Here is a 13,421-nt window from a genome sequence, read left to right on the forward strand (position 1 = left end):
AGAATAATATTCAAAAGATTCTTCCAATGCCAGTTTTCCCTGTTTATTTTTTTCTATTTGTTTTAGATGAGCAGCAGTTTTGATGCAATTATGCTAAGTGAAGATTTTATTCCTGTATCTAACACACAAATGTAATTATCAATAGAGAAAAGCAAAGCATACATATAAGTTTATTGCTTGGCTTTAAAAGACAAACTGAATTCAGCAGCATTCAGTAACACTAAAACTACATTTCAGAATACACACCTGGAACATCCTAACACCAGATTATAAAAAGAGATTTCATTTCTACAAACACTTCTCAGATGTAAAAATGAAATATAAATGTACTATAGATCCAGTCATGATGTTGGAAGATCAGTAGATTAGCCAAATAATAAAGTACGACCGGACTGAATTTTGTCACTTAGTAGTAGAGTGATAGTCTGTATAATATTAGCTTACTCTCCAGAATAAAATATGGTTCTTTGGCTCCGCCCACTGAGATTTAACTCTGATCATTTAATCTGAACATTAAACAAGTTGGTGAAAATATGAAACTGGCTTCATATTGGTACATGTTGGTGGGTGACTTCATTGTAGACGCACTGGGTGGGTTTATCCCCCCCAGTGTATTTTGAGTAGATCTCTCTCTTTAGATGAGGCCACACACCTGCACAAAGTCATGTGACCACGGAGCTCCTCGTCTGACATCGATGTTGTTCACACACAGCGGCTCCTCTCGCCTGAAACAAAAAACACACTTAAAAATGTAATTTAAATGTTGAACTTTTTCTTAAAAGTGAAAAAAAAAAAATCTTGAATAACAGGTAAGACAGCCTTAGAAAAACATGGTTACTGGACTAATGTGGTTCAGGTGGAGCTTCTACGTCCATAGGCAGGAAACAGGGGGGAAGAGAGAGGATGACATGCACGGGACATGGGACGTCGCGATCATGTGGTATGCATTTTATCCACTAGGCTACCGGGATGCCCTGATTTTCATTGTTTTCCCTGTTATTCATCAGACATTTCAGTAGATCGGTGTGACAACTAAATGTAAAACAAATATAGTAGGAAATATTTTATGCCATATTTGGTTCGTGTCTGGCCGGGGAGCTTTCTCCTCTCACTTCCTGGCATTTCTGTACTGCCATTTCTCATTACTTACTGGCTGACATATACATCACCTGTACAATATATTTGCGATAAGCTAATATTGCAATAGTACCTATAATGTCGGCTGATTTATCTTCTGTTTGTTGCTAACATAATTAGCAGTTTATAATTCTTGCAACTATTTTTGTTTCAGTTTGTCAATCATGACCAAGTAATGTAATAGCTAACTGCACAAGCGACAATCAGTTGCATTTTACCATTGGCCAAGATATGGAAATACACAGCTTCTAAGTACATTTACTCAAGTACTGTACTTAAGTACAATTTTGAGGAACTTGTACTTTACTTGAATATTTTATGCTACTTTATACTTCTACAAAGCAAATATTGTACTTTTTACTCCACAGCATTTATTTGACAATATTAGTTACTAACTACTTTAATCAGATTCAGATCATTAATACAAAATCTAAAATCAACTAATAAATTATGATGTATAATTATGGATTAAGCTACCCAGCAGTATATATAGTAGTTGAAATGAGCCCCACCTGCTACAACATTAGTGATATCCACTGATAACTGTTGTGAATCCTGCCGTGCTTCATGAAGGAGCAAATGACAAACTTTTGAATGCCACCTTTCAGCCCTACAGGTGATGAGTGTTTGATATGCAAAACACACTTTTTTTGTGGAGCATCCCTTCCATTGCACCTGTATTTCAGTCAGCGCTGCAGACAAGAATCTACTCCTTGTATAGGCTATTTCATCTCCTTACGTGGCTCAACACAAACAGGCCTGTAAGCTGTTTGGTTTCCCAAACCTGTAAAATGATTAACAATATACAGAAGAATAAAATCTACCAGGAGGTGGTGTGGGAGCTTGAACAGAACAGCGCGGGTGTGTGTGTGTGTCATGTTCAGATAGTCCTATACTGTAGGTACTGTACCTGAGAGAGGGGACGTCAGAGAGACAGACAGACTTGATGTGGATGTCTCCCTGTCTATAGAAGCGAGCTCCGGTGTTCTTCAGCTCAATGGAGTCGATCTCACACAGAGCCACAGGGTGAGCCAACATTGTCCTGTACACTGTTGTAGCCGTCTGACTGCAATACACACACACACACACACACACACACACACACACACACACACACACAGTGCATGTAAATAATGCTGTCATAACCACACAAGACACACACTTTCAGATAATCAACATTCATCACAGAGGACAGTTATTGCCTTCTGTATTTATTACTGAGATTTAATAGAACTACAGAGACTGCTACATCTCCCGCTGTTTTCCCTTTTTTTAAATCAATAAGGTGGAACATAAACTCAAAGTTCTCCCCAACTTAGTTTTGTTTTTTTGTTACACTTCTTATTTTAATACAAACATATAAACCTATTATTGCAAGAATGTAAGTATCCATACAAGGTAAGCAACTAACTTATTCAATCTTGCAATAAAGTACAAAAAAAAAAAAAAGAGTCCTCTTGAACTCAAGTGAACCTGTGCAGAGGCACGTTTCCTCTCAACATTTCTGCCACTGTATCCTGCACCTGGCCAGGCCTTTAAGGTGACACATACAGTACCTGTCCTCTCAAAATAGAAGCTGCCTGCTCAGCTTTTCTGAGAAAAAAAAACAAAACTGGAGTCTGTCAACCAGTGCTGAACAAAGGGAGTCTGTAAGAATGCTGTCACACTGAATTTTTCTCTACTTCTGCTTTGATGTCAGAGTCTACATTTTGTTGTAAGTATTTGTAATAATATGTAATAAGGATTGTGGACTAAGTAAATCTTTAGTTGGACTTGTTTGCTAAACAATTTTACACGTCACATTTCTGAGTGTTGATTTCCATGATTTCAATATAAAGAACAAGAAGTCATTTATCATTTTCTCATATTCATAAACATCATAGACAGTTAGCAACAACACTCATCTTGTGAGGTGTTTCTGGTATTTAACCTATCTTCATTGATGATGTGGACAAAATAATAGAACCACCTGTCAGTATAATGCAATACAATTCTACATCCTCCAAAATGATCATACAGTTGAATCAACCGCTCTTTAAACAGTTTCAACAAAAACTGAAAATAATAACCTTCATGACGGAAGGATCTCTTGCAGGACTGTTGTGTCAGACTGTATTAGTTTTAGCTACCTGGACCTGATTAACTGGCAAGTGTCTGTATGATCAAAGACGGTTCATGTAGACATTTTTGAAATCAGATTTGGTGCCAGAGGACACATTTTGGAGGGCTGCAACTAACGATTATTTTCATTATCGATTTATCAGCCAATTAATTTCTTGATTAAATCAATTGGGTCTATAAAATGTCAGAAAATGGTGACAAATGCCTCACATTGTTATTTTGTTTGACCAACCGTCGAAAAAACGCTCAGATTCAGTTTACTATCACGTAAGCTATAGCCAAGGAGTGTTTGACATTTGTTTGAAATATGACTTCAACAATTAACTGATTTTTAAAAAAGGTTGCAGATAATTTTCTGCCGATTTATTTGATGAATTGTTTCAGCTGTAAAATTTTGATTGAAATTAGAAAATGAAATGTACTAAAGCAGTTGCTTTGACAATATGCAATGTGGCATGTTTTCATACTGTAACAACAACTCGATCACAGAGAACCTTTTTATTATCCTGAGCTGTACACTTCTGGAAAAGTGAAATTTGTATAAAATTGATACGTTACAAAGATGTGGTACCTACAGACTGAGCCTCTGCTCTGTCCCCAGGTTTTCAGTCCTCAGTGTCACCGCCACCTCAGCACTCTTATCCAGGGGAGAAACCTCCAGCTCCAGCAGGATGTGATGAGCTGAGGAACAACAACATAGTGGGAAACATGTATTTAGTAATTACCTGCATCTACCTACGACATATATAAAAACTCTTGATTGTTGGCATGAAAGTAGGGTAATATGAAACATTAACAAAGTAATTAGCTCTCTTGAAACATCAACTGACAAAATACCAACATTTTAGAGAATGCAAAAATCAGTGTGTTTGAATTATTTAACTATTAAACATGAACAAAACATTTCTCCACATAAATTGTAGTTTACTGATTAGCAGTTTAAGTTTAGGGCTGCGCAGGCCCTGATGAGCCTGATGTAGAAAGTTTCTGTGGGAATATGAATATTACCACTAAAATAATTACAGTCTGAGTCTACCCCATTAATAAGCTTTGCCTTCATGACGAAGGCAGTAAAGTCTTGTCCCTGCCATCCAGGGAGGAGCTTCTGAGAGGAAAGAGAGGAAAGTAAAACTTGAGATCCTGATGGACAAACTTCAGGGTAAATTGAAAAAAGAAAGGAAATTGATTGCAAGGAATGTTGGCTCTGCTTGGACCAGCACGAGAACTACGGTGGGTCTACAGCAAAGTAGGAATAGCACCAACGTTGCGATGCAGAACTTCAGGTCAGACACATTGACCTTGCCAATGCTATTAATAAATGATCCTACAGATACGACCAATATGACTTTAGAGACTAGTTTTGGGAACTTTTTGCATTTAAAGTCCAACTGACATTACATTTAGTCATCCCTTTTTGTAGTCAAACATAATGTCAGTGTTTTTTTTAATGTAATTTTATTATTAAAAAAGGAAGAAAAAAAAAGTTTTTGGGGAAATATCAGAAATGATTCTGGAGGGGCGTATTGTGTCTGTGTTTGTGTTTGATTGACAGCAGCTGGCAGGCTGCCAGAGTGCCGGTGTTACACCGTAGGGAAGGAGAGCCCAAAATAAACAAACTTACGCTGTATCATGGGCAGATAGCATGTTGTTTGAAGAGTAAGGATCACACCAGCATCTAACCACACTGTAGTGACATTTACAGGTATGTTTACATGCTGTTTAATGAGCTGCAGCTGAGCAGCTAGTTAGCTATCTAGCCTGCAAACCGACATTAGCAGTGCAATTTTCCCTGGTGAATGTTTGGTCAGCCTGCACCCTGTAGAACAAAGAAACTGTGTGCACACTGCGTGATCAGCAGAAAAGTACTAGATGAGCTGTGTTGGCTGGTATTTGTGATCTAATCTCACCTAGACATAGACTGATCTGCAGTTTCCTCAACACTAATGTGGGTTGTTGTGTGAGTCTGTGGCTCTTGTGTTGTGTAGCAGGCTGCTGTCTGGCTCAGTGTAACGTTGCTGCTTTATGCAAGATTTGATCGGCTGTATCAAAATAGTCTCCATCTACGTAGATGGATACCTAACGGAGGTCCATCGAATTAATGCAAAACTAGGGGGCGCCATCATGAAACCAACAAATATAAAATATTAATTTCTCCCTTTTGGTTTCTGATTTTTTTCTCAAATGAGAATACAGAACACGTGATTTACAAAGCAGATATGTATGCTGTAGCAGCCAAAAATGTTTTTTATTTTATTTCAGTTGGACTTTAAGTGGAGAGAAGATGGCAGCAGGCTATTAAATATTAGTGTGAAGCAACTGAGTCTGGTTTATATGATATTTTTAGGGGGTTGATTGGTCCACCACTTTGATTCAGAGTGAAATATCTCAACAAATATTGGATGGATTGGCATAAAATTTGGTTCGTACATTCATGGTCCCCAGAGGATGAATCCTAAGGACTTGATCCACTGACTTAGTGCCACCAAAATTTTACTTTGTCCAATACTTCGGTTTACGATCAAATACCTGCAAATGACATTCCCCATCAGCCTCAATCTTGGCATTGAGAGAACCAAAGATTACTTTCACCTTTGCTGTAACACACACACACACACACACACACACACACACAAACACACACCAACACTCACTGCAAAAAGGTGGTGAAGACGTAGTGAGGAGGAATAGCTTCTGCTCTTTGGGAATTGGAGATATGGCTATCCCATCGTTTTCTGTTAAACCTGAAAACACACACACACACACACACACACACAGAGTGAGTGAGGTAGGCCTATTGTACATACGTCACAAATCAAAAGGGCTCCATGTACATTAACTGTGTCACTGTATCAGCATGTGTTGGCGTATCAGGGGTTGAAATGATAAGAAGCTGCCAAAAGCTGTCGCATGATGAGAGCTGCTGCATGAGTGCAGCCTGATGCCATATCGACTGGTGATACTGAGACCTAACAGAACGAAACAAGCTGCCAACCTTATGTTCTTACTCATCCTGTCTGTCCCTCCCTGTCAAAATGGAAACATCCATTATTATCACTGTACTTTTCTTGTTTCTGTCACTTTCATTTGAGTTGTTCGAATTCGTACATATTTTGCTGATTCAGTGCAGCAATTTGCTACAAGGTAATATTAAAACTGATTGCTCTGGTTCTCAGTGATAATCAATGAGACACCTTTAATGGAAACCATTGCCTCCTCCGGCAAAATTGAAAATGGGTTTGTCATTAGCTAACTACTACTACAACTACTATTGTCTGTAATACTGACATTACAGCCACTACTGCTACTCAGAGTGATATTTGTGGTCAGAAAATGTAGGAAATTATTCATTTAGATCGCTTAAAAGCAGTTCCACACTGTTTATAAAAATTTAGTTTTGATACATTAATTGACTAATCGTTTCAGCTGTACTTGTATAAACTGTTGGATAGTTTCATTTATAACAAAACATCAGATTGTATAAGCTCTTTGTATATTTTGTCTGCAGAAATCTTAATGTATAAAATAACTAGTAACTAAAGTTGTCAGATAAATGCAGTGAAGGAAAAAGTACAATATTTCCCTCTGAATTCTAGTGGAGTAGAACGTGGCATGAAAAGAAGTTACTCAAGTATAGTACAAGTACCTCAAATTTGTACTTAAATACAGTACTTGAGTAAATGTACTTACCACCATCGAAGATATGTAGTAACACTGCAGCAGCAGTACTGGTAGTCACTTGTAACTTTAGAAGTTTAGCAGTAGGACGAGCATTTTATTGGACACAAAAGGACACATGACATGCAAACACTTGTGTCTACTGACACAAATATTCAAGCTTTCCATGTTTAAAGGCATTAATACATAATGCAGAAAATAACAGCTGTTCATTGACACATAGCACATGAGTTGCAGGTGTATTGTTACCTATAGTTGGACATGTCCCCCTGAAGACGCCACAGTCCACACAGCGTCCCTTCAGGAAGTCCTCATAGCTGAAGCATGGGATCCCCATTAAAGGGCATGAGCCGTTCAGCGCGCTCATGTAGACATGCAGCGCCCTCATGTGGTCGCATATCACATAGCCATACACTGGAAAGTAGACCAGAACTGACAATACACAGAAACACTAAGAGAGCCAGATGTCTGGAGATCGTCATTTTCAAAATTATAGTCATTTAAAAATCTTTAGCCTGAGCTATACTTTAGAGGACACAACAGCCAGCAATTTAAAAGCAACAAATGCAGCTGCTCTCTTGCTGTTAGGCCCCATCTTTTTAGGTTTTAGTGAGTGCTGAACCTACTTGAAGCAAACCTGGAGCGGGAACATCCAGTCTGGTCCTTTCCTCCGTTCAGAAAGAAGTCCACATGACCGACAGGGATGGAAATGCCAAAATCTGATGCAGTAGAAAACCTCATTACCTCAATACTGTCAACATTTTCCCGCTGCAGTGGTGCTTTTTATTCTTCACTGTAAACACAAACCCAATGTTGAAAAGGAAATTTCACCCTAAGAAGAATTTAAATAATTTGGATTGTCAAGTATAGGTCTACAAACTAATAATTTTGTTTTTAGCATTGTATGTTAATCCACCATGCCTCCACTCCAACCACACTACCCCCCAAAACACAATATGTCACTACATTGGTACACTGTCTTCAGAATATGTGCATACGATTGGTTGGTGAAAACATGGACTGATTCAAGCAAGACTATATGGTGCATGAACTAACGGTCATACCAGACCAAGTTTGACTGTAACAGCAAATCCACTCAATGTATCTGAGTAAGTGTGCGTTTTATCGCTTATGAATTCAGCTTTTCATTTTAAAAAGAGGAAGTTTGTGTTATTCCTTCTTTCAGAAGTTACATAGTCTCACTAGGCAATTAGCTTAATTTCTGTATTTAGCTCTACTAAAACATGACTACCTGTAAACCCTTTCAGAAGAAAATGCCCACTTTGTTTTTTAGTAAAGTGTGACATTACCGTCCCACTTCAGTTTATATATTTCTCATGTTGCAACACATATTCAGTTGCTCATACTAACTGTTGACCTTTCGTACACAGAGGCAAATCTGCTTCCCAAGGCTTCTATTGTAAACAACAGTAGACATTATGTTTCCTCAGCCTCTAGTATTTGGTGGAAATGGAAAGAATCAGCATCATTTTAAGGCTTTATGGTAAGTTAAAGTTGTCTCACAGTCAGTGTCTGTGTGGATGGCATCAACAAACAGAGCGTCAGAGGGGTCCAGCCGGTCAGAGGAGTCAGCGCCTTTAAACATGGGTCCCGCAGGGTCGAGGGCTGGATGACAAGGACAAGGAAAACTCAGTTTGAAAGATAAAACTGATCTTTGGGAATAAAAGGATGGCATGGAATTCACATAATTGGAAGCTAATAATGCAAGAGGATTATTTTCCTTCAGTACTCTGACAATGAAAGTGTTGAATGGCAGTTGAGAATCTTTTGTGAAGCATACTTTATATTTCCATTTTGAAAAACTCCACTGAAACTTGAATTGTGGCCTTTAAGCAGACAGTGGTTTGTTGTAGTTCAATGAGTTTATGTTTTAATACAAAGGCAAAGTTTTTCCCATGGGAACTTGGTTTTTGATTTGGGTTTCTTGGTCATAGGTTGAGCCCTAAATAAAGTCTCTGCGGCTGCTGTTGACGAGCAAAAACCACTGGGGTGAGGTATCTACAGGATTGAACATCGCTTTGTGAGCATGAACGAGCTGCTGTTTTTAGAAATTAGCAACAGTTGAGATGCATGGCTACAGGAACAGAAAAGTAAGTAAGTAAAATAATAAATCATATAAATATATATATATATATGGATTTGCACTGATTCTTTACATAGATTCCTTTGGACTTAGTCAGAAACCAAAGGAATCCAAGAGCAAAAATCACATTCAAGTAGTACTAAATAAAAAACAACAACAAACACCTCATTGTTGATATATTTTTTTTATGTAGAAGTCTTGCTGAACTGATGTCTTAACTCAAACTCTCTTTTCCTGTCATTCCCTCTTAATTTGATGAAAAGGGAAAGCAAACAGAAATGCTCTCAAGGATGTTTTGTAGTTCCTGAATTTTCTGGTTGTTAAAAACACTTCATGGTTATTAGTGAAATCTACGGCCAACAAAACAGGAATCATTTTTCTCAGTACGTTGCCATTTTAGGTTGTTGTGACTGAAGTGAGACAGGTGTTCAAGTGACGGTTTAATGATTGTTTTTGATTACTCTGAAACAATATATTTGATAATTTTCCAAAATGTATTCTTGTTATGACAAAATTCCAGCCGGCAGCTGTGGCTCCTCTGAATTGCACTTACATTCAAACTCACACCCACATCACCACTCAGACAAAAAGACCCGATAAACAATTGAACAGTGGGGTATTGTGTTGGGTGGTGTGTTCTGGGGACGAGGTCACTGTGCATCTCCCTACAGCCTCAAACGGGTTCTTATCAAAGTGCCGTTGTCCTTTGAAGAGCCCTGCTGATCTTCCAAGGTCACAGTGAAACACATTCGGGCTCTGCGAGACTCCTGAGCTGTGGAGAAATGATCAATACTCCATGTTACATGGACGTGATCCGGACTCACCTGTGATTCTTCCTATCTTCCCCTCAAACAGAGTCCCCACGAAACCAGCGACATGCGCCCCAAGACTGACCCCGATGAAGTGGAAGGACTCTAGTTTGCATCCATGTTTCTGTTGGACAAGACAGTCGAAACCGTAGTCATTTTTACCTTCACCTGTGGAAACTATGAGTTAACTGTGTGCTAAGCTGTGTCTTTGTTTTATTAGAGTACATAAGAATCTGTCAAGTGCAGTGCACAAAGTAGAATACACATAGTATCTTGATTATACTTTTCCTACGGCTCCAGAGGTCCAACAGGACTCCATTACTCCAGGTTTCCATTATTGAAATAGTCAAAATTTGAAGAAACAAATTTATTTTGGGAATCTTTTAAACACAACTTCAACTTAAATAATAATAAAAAAAACAAACTTGATTTTTACACAGATATATTTTGGCTGTATTGCTAAACTAATTGTGTATGTCAGTTGTGTGTTCGAATTGTGTTGGTTTGTGATTTTGTGTTTGTTCACAGGTCTCTTGAAAAGAAGATCCTGATCTTAAATAAGAATACTTGTTTAGATAAAAAATTAACTATATAAAATGGACTTTAATTAGCTATATTCAAATATTATGTACCACTAGTATCAACAATAGAAATGGAAGCAGTGTTTCAAAATCAAATTAAATCACCCAAAAAGAAAATAAGGTAATTTATTCTCTAGTGTTTTTCTCACCTGCAGCTGGTTGATGATGACAGAGATCTGCACAGCCACCTCCTTGTAATTCTCCACCACCAGGTTGTATGCGAAGGAGGCGCTGTAGACCCAGTCCACCACCAGCACGTTCACATCCTGCACCCTGAGCAGGGCCAGGGCCAGCTCCTTCACCCATGACGGCTTACTGCCCAGAGCCCTGCGGGGGTAGAGTCGGATCAGGGATGGTGGAGAGAAGCAAGGGATGAAAGCGAGGAGTGATAGGTGGGAGGATGTAGGACAACATTCACAATCAATTATGTCTAAAAAAACCAAAACAAAAAACAAAGCAAAGCTGGTGACCCCCAAATCTAAATTGTCTTAGCTTCTAGGGGAAGCCTCAAGATGCCCATGAAGGAGCTGTGCATGTGCAGTTGTTGAATAAACAAACAAAACAAAAAAAAGATAAATGAATATTTTCTAGTGTATGCTGTTTTTGTCCTGCACCTGAGAGGGGGATGGAGATGCACACTGTTCACCTTCAGTTAGTTTCTAGTGTTTCTCCTAGACTTCACTTTCGTTATTAGTTTGACCATTGTGTGAGACTGAAGCATGGCCTATTTCTTGAATTTATCCTTTATACTTTGTGTGAATTAATGCCAGTGAAATGAAAAATGAAAAAAACAAACCCCAAAATGCAATTGAAAAAAAAAAGTCTTTAAATGTTTAAACCATGACCCCTAGATTGCAAGGAGAACAAATAATACACTGCACATCGCTTATGTCAAAGAAAGCAAAAGGATCTGAGAGTGAAATTAAAACAAACAAACAAAAAACAACAAGTAATGGATATCTGATTACATGTCTGCACCCTTTGTTGTTAAAAAAAAAAAGATAGATCTTTATTGCATACTTGATGGTGGACATACTTAGAGATCACATCTTGACTTATGTGGCTGAACGTAATGTGAACACGTACTGTATATTGTCTCATCTGTAAGTTATTAAGACATTATCCCCGATCCCATCATCTATATACAACCCAAGATTGCCTGAAGTTACTCAAGATTTTCCTTTTTTGTTCTAGATTAACTGTATCTGTCATTCCTTTAAAGCCACAGCTAAAGCTGTAATTATAAGAACAGTGCTTTTACTTTGTGGGGACTTTCCCAAAAATGACTCACAACCTTGTTTTTGTGAGTTTAGGTTTAGGGCTTGGGTTTTAAAGGCCCTGAAAACTTGGTTTCAAATCTAGATTCATTAAGAGTTTAACACTCAAGGTTTTCAGAGCCTTTAAGGGTCCTCTCCTCACCTGTACCCGTGGATGATGACCTTGGTTGGGCGGGAGATGTTGAAGTAGGAGGGCTGCTGTGCGGTAGTGAGAGACTCCTGGTTGAACGTTTGTGCACAGTCCACGTTTCTCCTTGTCAGCAGCAGGTACTGAACCTGCAGCTTGACTCTCTGCTGCCGGTACTCCAGCCAGGTGGTGTTGTTGAGGTCGGCACACTCCTCATCCTCCTGCCTTTCATCTACACCTGGTCGACCAGAAGGACATAATGTCATATTCACTGGGCCTGAATTTTGAGTGTTGGTCTCATGCATCACACAACAGCAAACTCACACATGTTGAATTCAGACAATAAAACATGAAATAACAGCTGATATATGGTGTATCTGACACCAGATGATGGCACAACAAAATGTTAGAGTAAGGGGATAATCTGCAATATCTTCCTCCTGTCTCTAATAATATACAACACTACATTTAAATATACATGTTAAATGAAATATAATCAGTTGGGTGACTGACACATTATGGTCAAATTATGTTTTTTAGGAGACTGTCAAGTATATTCTCATTTGTGATACTGATATTCATTCGTACAAAACAAACAAACACTCATTGTATCATTGTTTTTAGATTAGAAGGTCCTGATTTCAGTGTATTTATTATTCAATGTTAAACTCTGTATTCAATAAAAATGGCCAATAAAAGGCACATAAAGTACTCCACTTAATGTCCAACTGTGCAGTCAAAAATCATGTCAGATGTTCAAATTTATTATTCTTCATTTGTGAATTGAATTCTTTTAAAAACTGAATTGTTTCACAGTTCAGTTTTACAGTAAGTACTTAGTAATCACAGTATTATTGTGTACTGAAAGGAGTTTTACACAAGTTCATAACAAAGTTCAATCCCTTTTTCATCTCTTTCACTTAAGCATCTTTACAGTTATGTTTGGAACTATTGCATGAAAAATACCAATCAAAGTGATGCAGAAGAAAAAATCTCTTTCACATGCCACTTACCCACCACCAGTGATGTGATGTAGACAGTCAAAACACAGAGGAAGATCATTTTGTGTTCCCAAGGCATTTCTGCAGCAACAGAGAGGTGAATGGGGAGAGTAGCTGCCTGGGAGCTTTAGTTAGTGCTTAACGGTGCTCAGCTGCTCTGATAAGCCCCAGATTGGTGGATGGAGATCAGCTTTTGGTTTGGGAAAATCCCAGCTCTGTGCAGTGCTGTAACTCTGGACCGACTACACAGCCTTTAACTGGGAAACAGTAGGCAGTGACGCATGGCAGGAACCCATATTAAACAGTCCAAAAGATTCCACAAAGAAATGTTTCCAATGATCCTAGCAGAGTTCGCTACGTTTCTTTTCTTGTAAAGCTCCACTTCAAGCTTGAATGGATCCACAGCAAACTTTCCCCTGTCCTTTCATTCAGTCATCGCATTTGTCAGTGGGTGATTCTTTATTTTTTTCCCCATACAGGACTTGTACTGGGCTGACAAGTGGTTGAAGCTCTTTGCCTGGCAGTGAATCCATGACCTCACTGGTGTTCAATGGCTGTTTGTTTAAAATGCTGGACTCTGGCCTGGCTG

The 13,421-nt window shown here is 38.5% G+C and overlaps 1 protein-coding gene across 2 annotated transcripts; it reads right to left on the reverse strand.

Annotated features, from left to right (window-relative positions):
• Nucleotides 1-152: 152 nt before the first annotated feature.
• On the reverse strand, nt 153-13,377 carry pla1a (phospholipase A1 member A). 2 transcript variants are annotated; one of them, XM_044216131.1, is made up of 11 exons: nt 12,845-13,377; nt 11,847-12,069; nt 10,577-10,754; nt 9,862-9,970; nt 8,458-8,559; nt 7,560-7,652; nt 7,183-7,347; nt 5,910-5,999; nt 3,834-3,939; nt 2,048-2,203; nt 153-725 (listed from the first exon to the last, which is right to left on the reverse strand). In XM_044216131.1, the coding sequence occupies exons 1-11, from the start codon at nt 12,909-12,911 to the stop codon at nt 635-637; spliced, it is 1,380 nt and encodes a 459-aa protein (XP_044072066.1). In that variant the 5' UTR covers nt 12,912-13,377; the 3' UTR covers nt 153-634. The 2 variants fall into 2 exon arrangements, with proteins under 2 accessions (XP_044072066.1, XP_044072065.1); XM_044216130.1 differs by having other exon boundaries at nt 7,183-7,365.
• Between the last annotated feature and the right edge of the window lie 44 nt (nt 13,378-13,421).

This window comes from Siniperca chuatsi, linkage group LG12 (assembly GCF_020085105.1).
Source record: "Siniperca chuatsi isolate FFG_IHB_CAS linkage group LG12, ASM2008510v1, whole genome shotgun sequence".
Classification (NCBI taxonomy): domain Eukaryota; kingdom Metazoa; phylum Chordata; class Actinopteri; order Centrarchiformes; family Sinipercidae; genus Siniperca; species Siniperca chuatsi.

Bases quoted from the DNA above. Each gene is read 5' to 3' on its own strand.
- pla1a (XM_044216130.1), bottom strand. From the start codon at position 12,911: ATGCCTTGGGAACACAAAATGATCTTCCTCTGTGTTTTGACTGTCTAC. The intron at 9,971-10,576 runs GTGAGAAAAACA...CTTGTCCAACAG, and splicing joins TCATCATCAACCAGCTGCAG to AAACATGGATGCAAACTAGA. The intron at 7,366-7,559 runs GTAGGTTCAGCA...GTGTATTGTCAG, and splicing joins CCGCTCCAGGTTTGCTTCAA to TTCTGGTCTACTTTCCAGTG.